The sequence below is a fragment of the Canis lupus genome, chromosome 36 (assembly GCF_048164855.1).
Source record: "Canis lupus baileyi chromosome 36, mCanLup2.hap1, whole genome shotgun sequence".
Classification (NCBI taxonomy): Eukaryota; Metazoa; Chordata; class Mammalia; order Carnivora; family Canidae; genus Canis; species Canis lupus.
The window spans coordinates 7,742,867-7,761,955 of record NC_132873.1 but is presented as its reverse complement, the minus strand read 5'-3'; the positions used below and the strand labels follow the sequence as shown (position 1 = coordinate 7,761,955).

The 19,089-nt window shown below is 40.3% G+C and overlaps 1 protein-coding gene across 3 annotated transcripts in view; it reads left to right on the top strand.

Annotated features, from left to right (window-relative positions):
- The window catches only part of XRCC5 (X-ray repair cross complementing 5), a 92,064-nt gene that overhangs the window by 49,669 nt on the left and 23,306 nt on the right, over positions 1–19,089 (top strand). For all 3 annotated transcript variants that reach the window (XM_072813074.1, XM_072813075.1, XM_072813076.1), the window contains exon 16: positions 891–960. In XM_072813074.1, the coding sequence (XP_072669175.1) occupies positions 891–960 (70 nt within the window). The remainder of the gene's footprint in view (positions 1–890; positions 961–19,089) is intronic.

Sequence of the window (19,089 nt, the reverse complement as noted above, 5' to 3'; positions counted from 1 at the left end):
ATACTTCAGGCCTATTAAGGTTGGGACTGAAAGGGTTTTTTTTTTTTTTTTTTTTTTTCTCTTTAAGAGAAGGAAGGGCGGGGAGGGTGAGAGAAGAGCTGGGGAGAGAATCTTAAGCAGGCTCCACACCCAGTGTGGAGCCCGACATAGGGCTCAATCTCACAACCCAGAGAATGTGATCTGAGCTGAAATCATGAGTTGGACGCTTACCTGACTGAGCCACCCAGGCTCCTCTAGGTTGTGACTGGAAGACTAAGGCCCACATATGCTCAGGAAAAGCTGTATAATGTGGCGGAGTTTCATCTTAGAAACTTTCCCACCTAGCACTATAGTAAATCTTTACACAGTATCTGCTTTTATTTTGAGGGGACATGTGCAGCCTGGGCGTGTTGGTATGTTCTTCCAAAACTTCAATGCCAAAGAGATCTCAGCAGTCCCCCACAAGGGCAGTTCAGCAAACCAAGCATCAGGCAGTTATTTCTCATGTCATCTTCAGTGGGGCGAGTATATTCTGAACTGACCCCGGACTGCAGAATCCTCCCCTTCCTAATTGGTTGGGTGTCGGGATGAACCGGCATCTTGTCACAAAAAGCCTTCTGGCTGAGCAACCTGGTGGCTTGGGTTATAACACTTCTGACCTCCCTGGAAAGAAGTCAGCTTCCATAAAGAGAGGTAAGTGAAACTACAGATGGCAGTTCTTTGGCCACAGGAATCTGCTTGCTTTTAAACACAACCCCAGAAGTGGAAATGAACAGAAAGGACCTTCCCTTTGTCTTTGGTTTTGTTTTATAAAAAGAGCACACTTGCTGCATTAAGGCATCTCATATTGCCTGGGGTGCTGCCAAAGAGAGAAGTGATCTGCGGGTTTATTGTCTGTGCATGTATTCTAGGTTGGAAGTGTGAATCCTGCTGAAAACTTCCGTGTTCTAGTGAGGCAGAAGAAAGCCACCTTTGAGGAAGGTGAGTGGTATGCTGTTGACTCTGCATGTAAGGGAAGATAAGATAATTAGGGTAATGGATTTATAATATAGATTAAGAAGTGTAGCCCTTTGTTGGTATCCTTATATAGCAGGTTTCTTTCCTGGTTGGTGGACCTTTGTGATTGTCTATTATTGGTGAGCTCACCGAAGCAGCGCTGTGAGCACGTGAGGGTAAACTCAACACAGGTCTGCCCAAGCAGGAAAAGAACTGATTTGTAGGTCTTTTTGTTAAGAAACCATAGGCCAGGGATCCCTGGGTGGCGCAGCGGTTTGGCGCCTGCCTTTGGCCCAGGGCGCGATCCTGGAGACCCAGGATCGAATCCCACATCAGGCTCCCGGTGCATGGAGCCTGCTTCTCCCTCTGCCTGTGTCTCTGCCTCTCTCTCTCTCTCTCTGTGACTATCATAAATAAATAAAAATTAAAAAAAAAAAAAAAAAGAAACCATAGGCCAGACCTTTAGAGCTTTTGATTCCACTTCATTAAAGTTCTTTGGGGTCTTGTGAGTAAGCTTGGAATAAAACCTTTTCTTAAACATATTAATTTGGGAGAGAGAGAGCACATGCGCACATGCGCACGCATGTCAGCTGGGGGAGGAGCAGAGGGAGAGGGACAAACGGGCTCTGGGCTGAGCGCAGAGCCCAATGCAGGGCTTGAACCCATGACCTGAGACCATGACCTGGGCCGAAATCAAGAGTTGGGCACTTGACCGACTGAGCCCCCCCCAGGTGCCCCTGGAATAAAACATTTTTGTGTCGTGACTTCCTATTTTCAGTGACCCATAATTTTTGTTCAGGCCTAAGGATTTGTGCCTCTTTGCAGAGGTCCAAGAACACCATGTTGCTGTCCCTAGATTTGATCTTTCTGAAATTGATTTACATCCTCTCATTTTGTTTCTATGAATTATAACCTAGAATTACATTTAGAATTGGGCTAATACTAGTTTCCTAGGATGGACAGTCTGGGACCAACATTCATTCACTTGATTGTGTTCAAGTTTCTGTTTGTTTACCCTTTAAGGAGTGGCAGCTGGCAGATCTAATCCTGCAGGTTTGTGCATAAGAGAGCATGTGTTCATTATTGCCACCCAGGGTCAGACTTATCTGTGAGCTGCCTTCTGTTTATCTATGTGAATGTGTACACAGAACTTCTCTCCCAACTTCTTGGCAGGTTGGGGGTGGGGGGTGGGGAATGATTCCTAAATGTCTATAAAAACCCCTACAAAAAAAAAAAAAAAAAAAAAAAAACCCTACAGGGCAGCCCAGGTGGCTCGGCGGTTTGGCACCGCTTTCAGCCCAGGGTGTGATCCTGGAGACCTGGGATCGAGTCCCACATCGGGCTTCCTGCATGGAGCCTGCTTCTCCGTCTGCCTGTGTCTCTGCCTCCCTCTGTCTCTGTGTCTCTCATGAATAAATAAATAAAACCTAAAAAAAAAACAAAAAAAAAACCCTACAGTTTCTAGTTTGATAATCTACAGTGCCTAACATAAGTGTAGGTTACTTCTTGAGAGTCTGAGAATCCTAGCAAGATGTCTGGGCTTGCTGTGCTGTTGTCCAAAGGCAGTCATGACCACTTGAGCCCCACACAGTCTCCTGGACCATTCCTGTTGGCAGGAATACTGAAGGCCAGCTCATGAGAATCTCCTGAGGAAACGAACTTTGTTACCCTGACACTCTGTATATGTTTTGTATTTGAAGGTGGAGAAAGAGCTTTTTGCCCTGTGAAGAACTGCCATATGGGAAAAAAGCTCGAGTTTAACACAAAACAAAACTACATTTAAGTAGATGAAGGAGATCTTAAAAAAAAAAAAAAAAAAAAAAAAGTAGATGAAGGAGATCTAAAATTAAAGTGACAGCTTTCCAGAAGGATTGATGGAAACAGTACTTCAGAATTTCTGTCCCTCATGTGTGGGGTTGATCAAAGGAAGCTTTCACAGCATCGTACCTGTGCTGTTTTCTGCTTGGCTGCGTATTGTGACTGTGTTTGGAAGAATGCAGAGACGTTACCGTGGCAAGTCAGCCTGCTGTTGTCTATCATGATTATCATGTGTTTGGAGAAAGATAGAGCCCTTAGCTTTTGGTTATACATTGTTGATTACCTTGGCCAAAGGCAGGTCATCAGAGTCTTTCTGGTTGGTGTAGGTATGTCTCTTAGGGGCTAACTGTGGCATGATCACGATTGTAAAGGCAGCCACTAGTGCCTACTATGTTCAACTCATTGTGCTAGCATATTCTATATATAATAGCATATGCTGAGCTATTATATTCTTTGTTTCAATTACCCCACATAGCAATCTTGCAGTAATGTGAGCGAATGGAGAAGACAGTAGAGCTTTTACAGTTGGTGCCAGAATTTTCTGAGAAGAATTTTTTTTTTTTTTTTTTGAAAATTTGTTGATAATTGAGCCTCTGTCTCCAGTCTTGGTGGTTGGCCAGTTAGAGTTCAGAGAAGAGGCACTATCTACTGACATCACAGAAATAGAAAAACTGGAGCTAGTTCAGGACAGGAAGGGGTGAGTAGAAAAGTTAAGACAGGAAATAAATGAATTTATGTAAGGACACAGTGTTCTACAGTGTGTTCCTAACTCATAACCACAGATATTCCGTGTCAATAAAATTCTGGACTCCTTGGTTTGAGAGCTCTATTTGGGGAAACTGGTGAAGGAGCAAGAGTTTTTGGTCTCGAATTACTTCAGGCAGAGCAGAGAAAGGACCTGAAAGCACAGGAGACCAGAGTCTGCAGAGATCATGAAGGAATTTGCTCATATCTCCAGAAAACAGTGTTTCCCCAAGCTATGGGATTGGGGATTTGAAACAGTCTTGTGAAAGTAACAAGGGTAGGTGACCCCTACATGGCATCTAAGTTACAATAGGTCCCATCCTTCCCATTTTACAGATTGAAAAACTGTAAAACTTGGAGAGATGAACCTCCCCCAGAATCACACAGGGATTCCAATCCATGTCTTTTTCAAATACTGGGTTTTTCTTTTTAAGATTTTATTACTCATGAGAGACACAGAGACAGAGACACAGGCAGAGGGAGAAGCAGGCTCTATGCTGGGAGCCCGATGCAGGACTTGATCCCAGGTGCCCAGGATCACGCCCTGGGCCGGAGGTGGCACTAAACTGCTGAGCCACCCAGGCTGCCCCAAAATACTGGATTTTTCTACTTAACTTCTCTTGATTCCTAATGCCCTCCTTTCCTACACATTTTTGTTGTTCAGACATAATAAGGTCATGCATTTTCAACCTTGTGCCTGTAGGTAGGACTTCTGAGGAGTGGACTGTCCTTTGATGTTGAATGTGACTGAGCCCTGATGCACTGCTCCTGGTGTGACAGTGGGGTCCCTCTGTTCCTCTGTCTGGGATGGGGTCAGTGAGAGCTCTACAGTGACCTCACAAAGGCGGACTTTCTGCAGAGCTGTGGGAAAATGGGACTGCCTGTGTGTGAACAGCCAATTCTGTTTTGTTGTCCTAACCTGGCTTCCCTTTTATCCTTTCTTTCCTTGCTTCAGGCTTCAGAAATTTTGTTCACTACTTTTCCTACCTTTGTTCTGCATGGGCATCTCTCCTAAGGCCCTTTGTGAGAGAAGACTCCCTTTCCCTGAAGCCCAAAGTTATCCTCCAAACTTGAAGCTACTTTCTCCTATTGGTCTTTTCCATCCCTCCCGGGGATCTGTGCCAGGGAGGAGGGAGAAGCTCTTCTCTTTTCTCCACTAGATCTGCTTTTTAAATTCAGTTGCCAAAAGCATGATCAGCAATAGATGGTAAGATTGCTTTACCCTTAGGAGTTGACCCGTTCGCCTATTACCATAAACTAAATATGCATATAATTTCTTCCCATCTAGCCTAGTAATGTAGTCCTACCAAGAGTATTATGGTCCTATCGCCTTGACCCTAGCAGCCTACAGTAGGCCTCTACACATTGTCTTATCTTCTGGTTTTCACTGTGAGGGATAGTTCTTGTCCTAAGCTTATTGGCATAGAGGAGATGACACTGCACCCCGAGAGTGTGTTCTTTCTGGCTGCTGATGCTTCTGTAAACTCTTGAGTCTCTGATGCCCTTCTTTTTCTGGTCCCTTTCCTTTGCCCTCCCTACCCAGCCCAGCCCAGCATTCAGTCACTATAATTTTACAAGAGAAAAATTCTTGACCTCAGCTGTATGCTTGATAATCATTTCTCAGTGGTGAAAGTAGACTTATTTCCTTCACACGGTACTCATAAGTGCATCAGCACCCTCATCCGTGGTGTCTGTTATCTGCACTTGTGGGTTATTGGAAGAACCCAAGTCCACAGTGTTCACAGAGATTCCTTGAATCCAGATTATCCCTTGATGTGAACACCCTTCCTCCACCAGCTGTTGGAGGAACACCATTGATTTCAAATTCCTTGTCCCTTCCCTGCTTTTACTTAGGGAGAAAGAATGCTAAAATGGTCAAAAGAAAGAAAATTAGAGGAGGAGGGAAAACCACATTGTTTCAACTCTCTAAGTAATTCCTCTGTGATGGAGATAAGTCTGAATTGAGAGGTTCCCACTAAGCATGAGATAATATGTCAAGGAGCTTGAATGTATCTGGTATGCCAAAAACAAGTTTTCTGAGGACCCTATGAGTCAGAAAAGATAGACTGTTAAGACAGATAAAAGAGTGAAATGTAACTTTGTTCCATGGACCTTGTTTTTGCCACTTAGATTGTAGGCTCCATATTAGGCTTCTGTGTAGTGATCGGGTGGTGGAGCCCCATTCCACCCAATTGAGCTCACAGGAGCATGGTTGGTTTAAAAAACAAACCTGTCAAGAAGAGCCATCCTAAGCAGGAATGGTAGGGATGTTTACAGTTAGATTTAAGTACGGGGAGCAGTATGTGCACATACCCATTTGATTAGATGATCATTTTATTTTCTGGCTGGGAAGGCCTTTTCGTTTTTCTTGTGTCTGTTTCATCTCTCTGAACACTTTTCATCTTCAAGCCTTTTTGCCTTTATTCTCCCATCTACCTCATTCTCATTGATTATCAAGCAATATCCTTTCAGTTTTAAAGGGTGTGTCTTAATTTTACCAATACTGGGTAGAATGTGGTAACAGTTCATGATAAAATATATCTTTCATCAAAGCCAAATAGACATTTTTTCAGTTCCATTTTGGTATGGGATAGCACTGTCCCCAGTATATGGCAGCTTACTTACATGCATTATAGGACTCTGCCATGAAGCAAGCCCTAAACTGTGGAGCCCCAAAAACTGAGATCTAGGAGAGGTTTCGTGTGTGTGTGTGTGTGTGTGTGTGTGTGTGTGTGTGTGTGTTACAAGAGAAAAATTCTTGACCACAGCTGTATGCTTGATAATCATTTCTCAGTGGTGAAAGTAGACTTATTTCCCTCACACGATATTCATAAGTGCATCAGCACTCTCATCCGTGGTGTCTGTTATCTGCACTTGTGGGTTATTGGAAGAACCCAAGTCTGAACCCAAATAACACCCCTATTTATGTAATCTAGGTGATGATTTATGTAACTTACCATAGCTCTTTCCAGATAAACAGGAAGATAAGAATATGGCCATTTTCTATTGTTTCACACACAGCTGGTAAATTTAAGAAAAATAAGTTCTGTTGGATACCTTGAATACCTTGAAAGAAGGATACTAAATAAAAACAGTAACTAAAATTGTAAACATTTTCAGTCTTATAAAAGTTCTGTCTTATTATTTTATTTATTTTCTGTCTTTATTTTTTCAGTGTTGACGTACTTGCTTAGTCCTTTCCCAAAACAGCAGTGGCACATCTAGTCAGAAGAGAGGAAACACATGATTATGGGTTCTAGAGGCTTAGTCCATACTTTCTATTTTTTATTAAATATGCCACTCGTTCTTCACTGAATTCCCTTTTGACTTTTTAGTTTTAAATTGTTAAACCCCAGAGCTTGACTGTCAGGGTTATATAAAGGGTTACATAAAGTTTCATTTATTGATAACAGGAAGTCTTGTTTGGAAACAAATCTGTTTATTTGGAAATTGTAAAGGAGACCCACTACAAGGGTGTGTTAGTATTTGACATGGTAATTATGTATCTGTGACCCCGAGTGTCTCACTGATAGATCTTCCTGTGGGTGGATTGGGGCTGGGAGCGGTTGACTTTCCACTGATGATTGCAAATGTGTGGAAGACACTGGATCTTGTGGCTTGAACTTCTTCATGGGTTGCGTATCTTTCATTAAATGGCATAGCACTGCCCTGCAGTTTACATTTTAATATAATAAAACTCGTCAACCATATAATTAAAATGAAATTCTTCAAATGAAGACAAAAGAAGAAAAAAGACATGACAGGAAGCAAAGATACACATAACCACTTTGAAAGTGTTTTTGGTTTTCATCAACTCTCGTAAAAGGCTTCTATCCATTCTTACTCAGCTTTTTAACTTTCGAGTTCCTGTCAATCTGTGGATCAGAAGATGTCTAATTACAGGGTATGGTTCTTGTAAAATGTAGCCTGGCTATCTGTTAAGAAAGAGAGCCAACTCTCTAGCATAAAAATAAAAGGCTGTTTGCTGTGTGTGTGTTCTCAGTAGCACTAAGATTTCTTCCTGAGAGCATTTTAAAGGAAGCCTAGATGCACCGTACCACAGTGTTCCCACTTTCAGTGTTTTGTTCTCTCTTGGCAGGCAGAAGTTGCTTGCCTTAAACCTGCTGAGTATTTTTTTTTTTTTTTTTTTATGTTAAACGTGGAAAGGGTATTTTTCCCTCTGGCTGGAAATGTAGAACTCATGTGAGCACTTTCCCCACGTCAGAACAACTAGAAGAACAGTCTAGTCTGAAGCCCGCATTTAACATAGTAACCCATGGGCTTGCCTTGATGACCCACGCCAGCAGTGCTGCAAGTGGGCTCTGCTGGAATTGCAGAATTAGTGACGTTGCTTTGGAGAAAGAGGATGTTCTCCAACTTGCTCTTGGAGTTCACCCTTGGTAACTGCTACTTAGTGGTAAGTGCTAATGAGACCGATTCAGGAGACAGAGATCAGTTGAAGGACTTAAAGCACTTTTTCGGTTGTTTCCCTCAACCTCCTATAAATTCTGCGCTTCTTTCTTTGCATGGTGCGCGATCATCACGCAGGGCATTGCACTTGGTTCTCCTTGAATTGGGCTGTCCTCAAGATTGCTTCCTAAGCCCAGCTGGTTGAAGAAGGAAACTGATTTCAGATTGTGCTGATGTGCAAACTGCTTTAATCAATGACTTAAAGTGACTGCTCATGGCAAACAACAGAAGCTCTTAACCAATTAAGATGTTTAGGAAAGGATGTTAGGCTTTTGTTAAAATAGTCACTAATCAGCTGAAATGTGTTAAGAGGAGCCTAGAAACAGCTTGGAGTCCCACTTAAATGCAATAAAAGTGTTTGGGCCCTCCCCTTTCAAATTGCAAGCCCCAGGCAAAAAAATATGCTGACACAGAAAGAAGTGGCAAGTATAATTTGATACAGTTAGTCCTGTCTGTTATACATATCTACATAAAACTTTAAAAAATGGCATGCTTGTTTTTTAGGCTAGAAAAGGGAAGGGAGTTAGTTCAGATATGGAGCACAGGTTCAGCATGGCTTGAGAATATTGTTGGCCTGGATGTCTTTAGACAAAGAATATAGTTTTTTTGTTTTTGTTTTTGTTTTTTTGCAGTTTCTTATGGACAATTGGAGAAAAGTCTTTAGTGAGTAGTGATTAAAGGCCCTGCTACAGACTGAGCTGTGTCTTCCCCAAATTCTTATGTTAAAACCCTGCCCCTTAATGCCACGATTTTGGATATGGGGCCCTTATCAGAGGTCATTAGGTTCCGATGAGGTCATGAGGGTAGAGCCCTCATCAAGGGATTGGTGTCCTCATAAGAAGAGACCTCAGGTTTGTGCTTTTTCTTCTCTCTTTGCCATCTGAAAATAAAGTGAGAAGATGACTGACGGCAAGCTAGAAAGAGAGCCCTCAACAAAACCTGTTAGCACTGGCCTCCAGAACTGTGAGAAGATAAATTCCCGTTGTTGAAGTCACCCTAGGCCATGGTGTTTTGTTATGGCAGCCTGAGCTGACTGAGACAGGGGCCCCTCTTTTCGTTTCCTTTGTCAGTGCTGAAATCCTGTAGTTTATTTCTTTGTGTCTTTCAGTGGTAATGAGATGCAACTGAAAGGGTAGGCCATTGGAGTCAGGAGCCATTTCTCAGGAGAGCGACCTTTTGGATAGTTCCCTTGTCCTTGGTATCTAGTGGTGTTTCCTTAAGGCACCCGGGATAAAATTTGCTGAGCTGTAGCTGTTATCCTGTGGTGGAAATTTATAGAGTTGTATGATCATCACTGTCCCATTAAAAACTTTTCCCCTCACTTCAGAAAGGTCCCCCTGACTGTTTGTAGTTAATTCTTTTATCCTGCCACCACCCCAAATAATCACTTTCTGTTTCTATAGATTTACCTTTTCTAGAAATTTCACATAAGTGGAGTGAGTCAATATGCAGTCTTTTGCATGTGGCTTCTTTTACTTAGTGTAATGTTTTTGAAGTTTATGTTGTAACATGTATCAGTAATTGATTTCTTCTTAATATTTTATTTGAGAGACCACAAGCAGGGGAGTGGCACAGAGAGAAGGATAATCAGGCTCCCCAGGACCCTACCTGGTATTTTGACCTGGGCCAAAAGCAGAAGCTTAACTAACTGAGCCACCCACACACCTCAAGTAATTGATTTCTTCTTATTGCTGAATAATACTCTGTTTTATGGATATGCCATGTTATGTTTATCCATTCACCAATTAATAAGTATATTTGGATTGTTTCCAGTTTTTAGCTGTTATACATAATGCTATGAACATTTGTATACAAGTCTTTCTATTTGTTTCATTTTTCTTGGGTGAGAGTGGAATTGCTGAGAAATTTATATTTGACTTTTTAAGAAATAGCCAAAGCAGCTTTACCATTTACCATCTCACCAGCAGTGAATGAGGGTTCCACTTTCTACATATCTTTGGTGACACTTCTGTTGTCTTTTCAATTATAGCTATTCTAGTAGTGATGTGTTGCCTTCCCTCTGTGCTTTAATTTACAGTTCCTTAAATACTAATGATTGCTGACCTTTTTTTCACGTGGCAGTTGGCCATTCATATATTTTATTTTCTTTGATAAAATGTCTATCTAAATCTCTTCGCTATTTCTTAATTTAGTTGTCTTATCACATGTCTTTGTCAGATATGTGATTTGCAGCTATTTTCTATAGTCTGTGGTTTATCTTTTCAAAGGTGGCTTTTGAAGTATAAAGTTCTTCATTTTGATTTTCTAGACTATTATTTTTTATGGATTATCATTTTGTAGTTTTACATAAGAAATCTTTGCGAAGCTAAGTCACAGATATTTTCTTCTGAAAGTTTTTGGTCTGTAATCCATTTTGAGTTAATTTTTGTAAATGGTTATGAGGTGAGTATCCTAGATTCATTGTTTTTCATAAGGTAACCAGTTGTCCAGCATCATTTATTGGAAAGACCATCCTTTTCCTATCTAGGTGCTTTGGCACCATGTTGAAAATCAACTGATCATACATGTAAGGGTTTATTTCTATATTCTTCAGTTCTCTTGCATTGATCTATGTGCTTCATTGATACATGATTATAATTACTTTGGCTTTATAGTAATTTTTGAAATAATGTAATACGTCTTTCAAATTTGTTTTTTCCTAAAATTGTTTTGGCTAATCTAGGTCCTTTGCATCTCCATATAAATTTTAGAAAGGGCTTTTCAATTTACATAAAAAAGCCTACTGGGATGTTGATAAGGATTGCATTGAGCATATAGAAAAATGAAGGGGAGAATTTACCTCTAAACTATTGAATTTTTAAATCCATCAACATAGTGTATTTTTCCATTTATTTAGGCTCTTTCTCTCCCTAGTGTTTTGTAGTTTATAGTGTACAAAAATTTCTTTTGTGAAATTTTTGTATTCTTTCTGATGCTACTGGGAGTGGAATTTTTAATTTTTTGGATTATTGCCAGTATATAGAAATAATTGATTTTGTGTATTGATCTTATATCTTCCAGCCTTATTAGACTTGTTGATTAGTTCTTTTTTTTTTTAATGATTTTATTTATCCATAGAGACACAGAGAGAGAGAGAGAGAGAGAGAGGCAGAGGCACAGGCAGAGGGAGAAGCAAGCTCCATGCAGGGAGCCTGATGTGGGACCCAATCCAGGGTCCCCAGGATCAAACCCCGGGCTGCAGGCGGCGCTAAACCGCTGTGCCACCAGGGCTGCCCGACTTGTTGATTAGTTCTAATTGTTTTTATATATTCTGAATTTTCTACCTATGCAGGATGATGTCTGCAAATAAAGACAGTTTTATTTTTTCCTTTCTAATTTGTGTGCCTTAAATTTTTTTCCTTGATTGTACTGGCTGAACATCCAACAGTCATATAGAATGATAAGAGTGAATATCCTTGTTCCTGATCTTAAGGGGATAGGTTTCAGTCTTTTACCATTAGTGCGATGTTCTGGTTTTTTTCAGATTCCCTTTATCAACTCGAAGATTTTCTTTTCTCATTTCTACTTAGTTAAGAGTTTTTATTATGAATGTATGTTGAATTTTATCAGGTGCATCTTCTTTCTTTTTGATGCATTTGCTATATGGAGATGATTATGTGGGTTTGGTTCTTCTATTAATAACTCTGTTATATTTATTGATTTTCAGTTGTTAAACCGGCCTTGCATGCAGAGATAAATTCAAGTCAATCATGGCGTATAAGTCTTTTTGTATGTTCCTGAATTCATTTTTCTGATACTTTGTTAGGATTTTTGTGTATATGCCCACAAAGGATACTTTTCTGTAGTTTTCCTGTCTTGTGACATGTATGGCTTTGATATCAGAAATACAGGCCTAATTGAATGAGTTAAAGAAAGTATTCTTTCTTCCCCCTCAATATTAATACTATTTCTTTTTAAAATATTTGGTAGAACTTGCCAATGAAACCTAGGCTACCTTTCTTTGTGGGAAGCTTTCTAATACTTGGCTATTTTATATATCATAGGTTTGGTCAGATTTTCCATTTCTGCTTGAGTTAGTTGTAGTAATTTCTGTCCTTTTAAGAATTTGTCCATTTCATCTAAGTTGTTTAATTTATTGGCCTAACATTATTTATATTCTTTTTCTCTTAGGTTCTGTGGGTTGATAGTGATGTGTCCCCTCTTTTATTCCTGGTTTTGGTATCTTGTATCTTCTTCTTCTTCTTCTTCTTCTTCTTCTTCTTCTTTTTTTTTTTTTTTTTTTTTTGTGTGTGTGTGTGTGTGTGTGTGTGGTCAGTGTAACTAAAGGTTTATGGTTTTGCTTATCTTTTATAGAAGATCCTTCCTTAGGTTTTATTGATTTTTTTTTCCATTATTTGTTTCTATTTCATTGATTTCTTTATTATTCCCTTCCTTTTGCTCACTTTGGATTTAATTTGGTCCTCTTTTCTAGTGTCTTAAAGTAGAAGCTTAGATTATTGATTTGAAATCTCATTTCTTTTCTAATACAGGCATTGAAAGCTATACATTTCCCTCTAGCCAGTTCTTTAGCTGTGCACCATAAATTGTGATATATTGTATTTTTATCATCATTTGGTTGAAATGCTTTCTGATTTCTTTTGTGATTACCACTTTGACCCTTGGATTATTTAGAAGATAAATCTTCTAAAAAAGATTCTAAAAGTTTAATTTGCAGATATTGGAGATACTCAGATTTCTTCCTGTTGTTAATTTTTATCTTAATTCTGTTGTAGAACATAGTTTAAATGGTTTCAACCCTTTTTGAACTTAGAGATTTGTTTCATGGCTTAGCCTATACTCTGTTCTGACAGATGTTCCATATATCCTTTATAATGATGTCTACTCTGCTGTTGCCAGGTCGAGGGTTCTGCAAATGTCAGTTAGGTCAATTTGGATGGTAGTTTGTTTAGCTCTGTATCCTTGTTGATTTTTTTTGTCTACTCATTCTCCATAATGTTTGGAGTATTGAAAGTTATTCCCCGTGAGACCTTGTGGACTGGTGACACGTGTATAATTTTTGCCTTACCTAGCTAAACAAAAATCTGGAGACCCAAGTGAATCTTTGCAGAGTACCAGTAAAGAAAACATCAATTCAAGTAATAGAGTGTATTTTAAGTAAAAGTCTTCAGGTACTAGAGTTTTTAGAAAAAATTAACTTAGATATGTGTATCATAGTATTATGTTTGTTTTTGTTTATTTAAAGATTTTATTTATTCATGAGAGACCCAGAGAGAGAGAGGCAGAGACGTAGGTAGAGGGAGAAGCAGGCTCCATGCAGGGAGCCTGACATGGGACTCGATCCCTGGACTCCAGGATCATGCTCTGAGCCAAAGGCAGAGACTCAACCAGGTGTCCCACAATATTATGTTTGTGTTTCATAATTCTCTGCTTCATGAAAGGAATTCATTTACTTTAGCAAGTGACCAACTTAGTATAGGAAAAATTATGTTGGAGGAACTTGTTGGAGGACAGAGATGATTAATTGTAAGTAATGAAAGTCAATTTACATTTTAGTGACCATAGATTTTTTTTTAATTTTTTTATTTATTTGTGATAGTCACAGAGAGAGAGAGAGAGAGGCAGAGACATAGGCAGAGGGAGAAGCAGGCTCCATGCACCGGGAGCCTGACGTGGGATTCGATCCGGGGTCTCCAGGATCACACCCTGGGCCAAAGGCAGGCGCTAAACCGCTGCGCCACCCAGGGATCCCTAGATTTTTTATTTTTTTAAGATTTATTTTTTTGGTGGGGAGCAAGCACTAGTGGGGGGGGAGAGGGAGAGAGAGAATCTCCAGCAAACTACCCACTGAGCACAGAGCTTGATGCAGGGTTAAAACTCTTGCAACCCTGAGATCACAACCTCAGACAAAACCAAGAGTCAGGCACCTAACCAACTGCGCCACCCAGGTGCCTTGACAATAGGGATTTTAGTATATGAGTATAGGTCAGTAATTATAGATTTGGAAAGTATATAGGTTCATTATTCCTTGCTTTCATTTGTTTCTTCTTTTGTGCCATTTTTCTCAAACATGATTTTATTTTGTTTGATTCATTATTTGTCTCATACAGTGAGAAGAAAATATATGGAATAACTAAGGTTGGATTATTCTGTAATCATCTCCATTTCTAATTACTCTTAGATGGACTGTAATGAAGCCAACGAGACTTATACATTTAAATTTTAAATGTATAGGTTGAGAGAGAGAGGGTTGAATGTAAAAAACAGAGATAAGATTTGCCTATAGCAAATCTGGTTCCCATTGGTAGTCTTTCCTGAGTACAGTGGGTGAAACTAAGTAATTTGAAGGTCCCTTTTTAATGCAGCCCTTTAAGTATATGAGTAATAAACAAAAAAATAGATGATGCAAAAAATAAGAAATAAAGGGGTCATGAAATAGAAGTATTCTGAGTTTCACCATCAGTAAATGCCAACCCATGAAAAATCTCTATCCATTTAAGACTCATTAGAAATAGAAACAATTGTTTATTGCTCCCTAGACTTCTCCTCGTTAAAAAATAAGTACATATTGATTGGAAAAATCAAATAGTAATAGAGTAGTACCTAAAAGTTAAGAAGTCTCCTTCATTGTCCCCGCCTCTTCTCTAATACCTCCCCAAACTCACATTCTGTCTTGCTTTCTCACTTTCTCCTCACGGGAGTAACCCTGTTAATCCCTGTCAATGTTCTGTGTTATAGTCAAGATAGTTAAGGATCTGACTCAAGATCTCAGCTGAGCTCATGATCTCAGGGTTGTAAGCTTGAGCCCCACGTCAGGCCCCATGCTGGGTGTGGGTCTGCTTTAAGAGTCTCCCTCTCCCTTTGCCCCTCCCCCCCAAAAAAGAAGTGGTATTGTCTCCACACACACCTGCACACATCTCTTTCACAGCCTGTTACTCTTTGTATATGTATTTCCCCCTCCATAGATCTTTATTTTCACCATTTCTGTCTCTGTAAAATTAAAGTGAAGGGAGGTAAGAAAAAAGTTCTAGACTGTCCTTTCCCCTTAGTGATAACCAGTTCTAAAAATGCAGTGTGTGGGTTTAAGTTGAAGGAATTCAAAAAGATATCTTCCATTCTTTAGAGGCATTAGAGGAGTAAACCAATGAGGCTCAGGCCATGCGTTCATCCATTTAGCAAATGACCAACATCCTACTGTGTGCTAGTCATTGTGGCAAAACACAGACAGTAAACAAGAAAATAAATGTCAAATGGTGATAAGGACTTGTGTTCGTTTCCAAGGGCTCTGTAGCAAGTGCCACAAACTGGCTGGCTTAAAACTACGAAAATTTATTTTCTCACAGTTGGGGAGGCTAGAATTCCAAAGTGGAGGTGTCAGGAAGATTGGTTCCATCTGAGGACTCTGAGAAGAATCTGTTCCATGCCCCCCTCCTAACTCGTGGTGACAGCTGGCTGTCCTTGGTGGTCCTTGCCTTGTAGACACGCCACTCCAGTTTCTGCTTTCTCCTCTTCACATGGAGCTCTCTCACTGTGTGTGTGTGTCCAGATTGCCCTCTTAAAAGGACACCAGTCATATTGGATTAGGGCCCATTGATTATATCTGCAAGGATCCTATTTCCAAACAAGGTCATATTCTAAGGTTTTGGAAAGGGCATAAATTTTCAGAGAACGGTATTCAACTCATGACAGCTCTACAGAAAAAGTTAAAACTGGATAGTGGGATAGCGAGTGCTGCAGTGAGATGGGCTTGTGACTTGATTTAGAGGATCAAGGAAGGCTCACTTTGGGGGTATCATTTGAACAGAGAATTGAGGAAGGTGGAGGAGAGAACCTGTTATCTCTGGGAAGAACTTTGCAGACAAGAGGGAGCAGTATGCTCCAGAAACGATGTGTTTGGCTTCATCTAGGAGCATCAGGGAGGCTAGTGCGGTTGAAGGAAAGAGTAGAGATGAGAACAGGGGGTAGGTGGGGTACATATCACACAGGGACTCCTGCTTTTAACTCTGAGTAAAATGGGAACAACTGAGGAGTTCTAGGTAGAGGTTGGTCTGACTGACTTATGTTTTAAAAGTGCCCTGGCTGCCATGTTGAGAATGGGCAGGGTTGAAGTAGACAGATGAGTTAGAAGGCTACTGTAGTAATGCAAGTGAGAGAAAGTGAGAAGTCAGACTTTTGATACACTTTAAAAGTAGAATTGGTAGGTTTTACTGACTGTTTGAATGTAAGGTGTTGAGGGAAAGAAACAAGGATGACTCCCCCAAGTTTTTTGGTCTGAGCAACCAGAGGGAATTGGTATTTACTGAGAAGGGAGAGACCTGCTAAGTTGATTATGCAGGTTTGGACTTCAGGAGGCGTCTGGGTTCTAAATACAAATCTGGGAGAAGTCACCTACAGATGTTCTCTGAAGGCATGAGACTGGATGGAGGAGGTCTTTGAGAGGGGGAGAGGTGTGGTGTCTAGGGCACAAATAGTTCATCCAAGGCAGAAGGACACAAGACAATGTGGGTGCAGATGCAGGTGGGTGATTAATTTGAGGAGGAATTCATAGACTAGTTGGCATAACCTGAGCTCTACAGAGTCAGACAGAGAGCGCCCAAAGAAATGTATCTCAAATAATTCAACAGCCTAAGGTGTCCTGGTGCTTTCAGTTGCAAATAGAACTTTCCCCAGAAGTAAGGTTTTTTGATGCTGCTCTTGTTTTGTCTTCTGAGTTGACTATTGATGAGCATTTCTGGCCACTCTGTGCCCTTTTGTAATTCTCTTCTAATTTCTAAACATTTTCTGGATCTCTTTCTTTCCATCCTAACTACCAGTATCCTAATTCAGGCTTTCATTACTTCACCATTAGACAGTTAGAGCATCCTGTATTAATTATCCTCAAAGTTCTTGTTCAACTCATCCCATATGTTGGTACAGATTTAGGTTCCTTTTTTTAAAAAAATATATATATATTTTTAAGTAATCTATACCCAACAAACTTCCAACCCTGAGATCAGGAGTTGCACACTTCACTGAGTGAGCCAACCAGGTGCCCCCACAATTAGTTCCTTAAAGCATAGATTTGATTAAGGGTCAGCCCTTCTTAATCACTCCCTATGTCTTTAAAGTTAGTCCCTCCTTTGAAGGCTTTCCACAACCTGGTTCCTCTCTGCCATTGCAGACCCATCTTCTACAGGCCTCCTCTATGAACTCTACTCAGACCAAGCAGTATTCCTGCTGACACACTTGTGGCATTGGCTTTCCTGCTTCTGTATATCTGCTCATGATACTCCTTCCACAAAGAAGGCTCATTCTTTTTTCTCACCCCCAAATCCCACTCTAAAGAGATGCTTGTGATTTAAGAGCCTGTATATCCTGGGACACCTGTGCCTAGTAGTAGTTCTCTGGTAGTGTGATACATTGTCAAAGATGTTGCTGTTGTCTGCCCTACAGGAACAGATAACCTCCATCTGTTTTTATGTTCTCTGATGATTGCTGACTAGTAAGTTTTCTGTTTCCATTGTTAACTTTAATGAAGCAGTGCTTGGGAATAATAACACTTTGAATTTTTGACAGCAGAATTCATTTTCAAGTTGCTTGGATCAATTCATAAATCCTAGCCCCGCCGAAGGAGAAGTGGAGAAAAATAATATCTCAATATTTTGAGCTCTATAATATTATGCAACTTTCTTCACAAAATCAAAAAAGAGGGGGGAAAATGAAAAAGGAAGGATCTGAAGGAAAGATACCATATAAACACAGGGCATCATTATTTATCAATGTTCAGAAAGATTCACTACATGAAATATAATTATTTTAAATTTCCTGATACTTGATATGTCCTTTTAAGAGTGACTCGGAGGGATCCCTGGGTGGCGCAGCGGTTTGGCGCCTGCCTTTGGCCCAGGGCGCGATCCTGGAGACCCAGGATCGAATCCCACGTCGGGCTCCCGGTGCATGGAGCCTGCTTCTCCCTCTGCCTGTGTCTCTGCCTCTCTCTCTCTCTCTGTGACTATCATAAATAAATAAAAATTTAAAAAAAAAAAAAAAAAAGAGTGACTCGGATTCTCCAGGCATCATAAGACACCGTGTGCCACCCCCCACCTCCATCGTCCACAAAAGCACATTCAAGCAGTGGCTGCCTGCCTCTCTCCTTTCTGTGAAGCCTGACTCACCACTCACTGTATCTCTTCAACTGATAACATGAATTTCAATTCCATTCAATTACCAACTTTTAATTGGATCCCATTGCCAGATTGGTCTCCTGTTCCAGAGTGTTTCCTCTTGGCTGCACTGTTACTATGGCTACTTGGTTCCTTCTACTTACTTCCTGCATTAGGTTGATGACATCTACTGTGGTATGAAGCTAGACAGATAACTGTAAAATTGCTACAGTACCAAACACTGTCATCTTGCATCCTGCCTCCCTCCTACTGCCCATCTGGAATGGGATCAAGTCTAGATGGTAAGGTTAGTAATTCTTCTATATTACTTTTATTTTAGGAAGCTTCACCAAGTTTTAGAGTCAGAAAATTGTGGAGACGCTCTTTCTCTGCCTTCTCTACTCCCTAGCCCCACCCTAATAATACATACTTCCAAGCATATGGGTTATACATTATAGAAAGGAGCCATAGAAGTCCCTTCATTTGATGAAAAAGTCTTCCTTTAGCTTCCTCTTTTTTTTTTTTTTTTTTTTAAGATTTTACTTATTCATGAGAGACACAGAGAGAGAGGCAGAGACACAGGCAGAGAGAGAAGCAGGCTCCATGCAGGGAGCCTGACGTGGGACTCGATCCCGAGTCTCCAGGATCAGGCCCTGGGCTGAAGGTAGCGCTAAACCACTGAGCCACCCGCTTTGGGGTTTTAAATGAACTCCGTTCTGGAATTGGGGAAATTAGTTACACTTAAAAAAAAAAAAAAAAAAAAGGACATTCTTTGGTTGTTAGCAAACTGCTGTATGCCCTGTATATCCATAAATATTCATTGATAACCTTCAGGTTTTGTGGGACATGTTAACTGGGCCTTTAATGGTTAAATTGAGCGTTGTTAATAAAAAAACAAAAAGCATAGAATGCCATGGGACCCACCCTTTGACCAGGAAACTTGAAATTTTACAGCTAATTCAAGAACAGACCTGGTTTTACA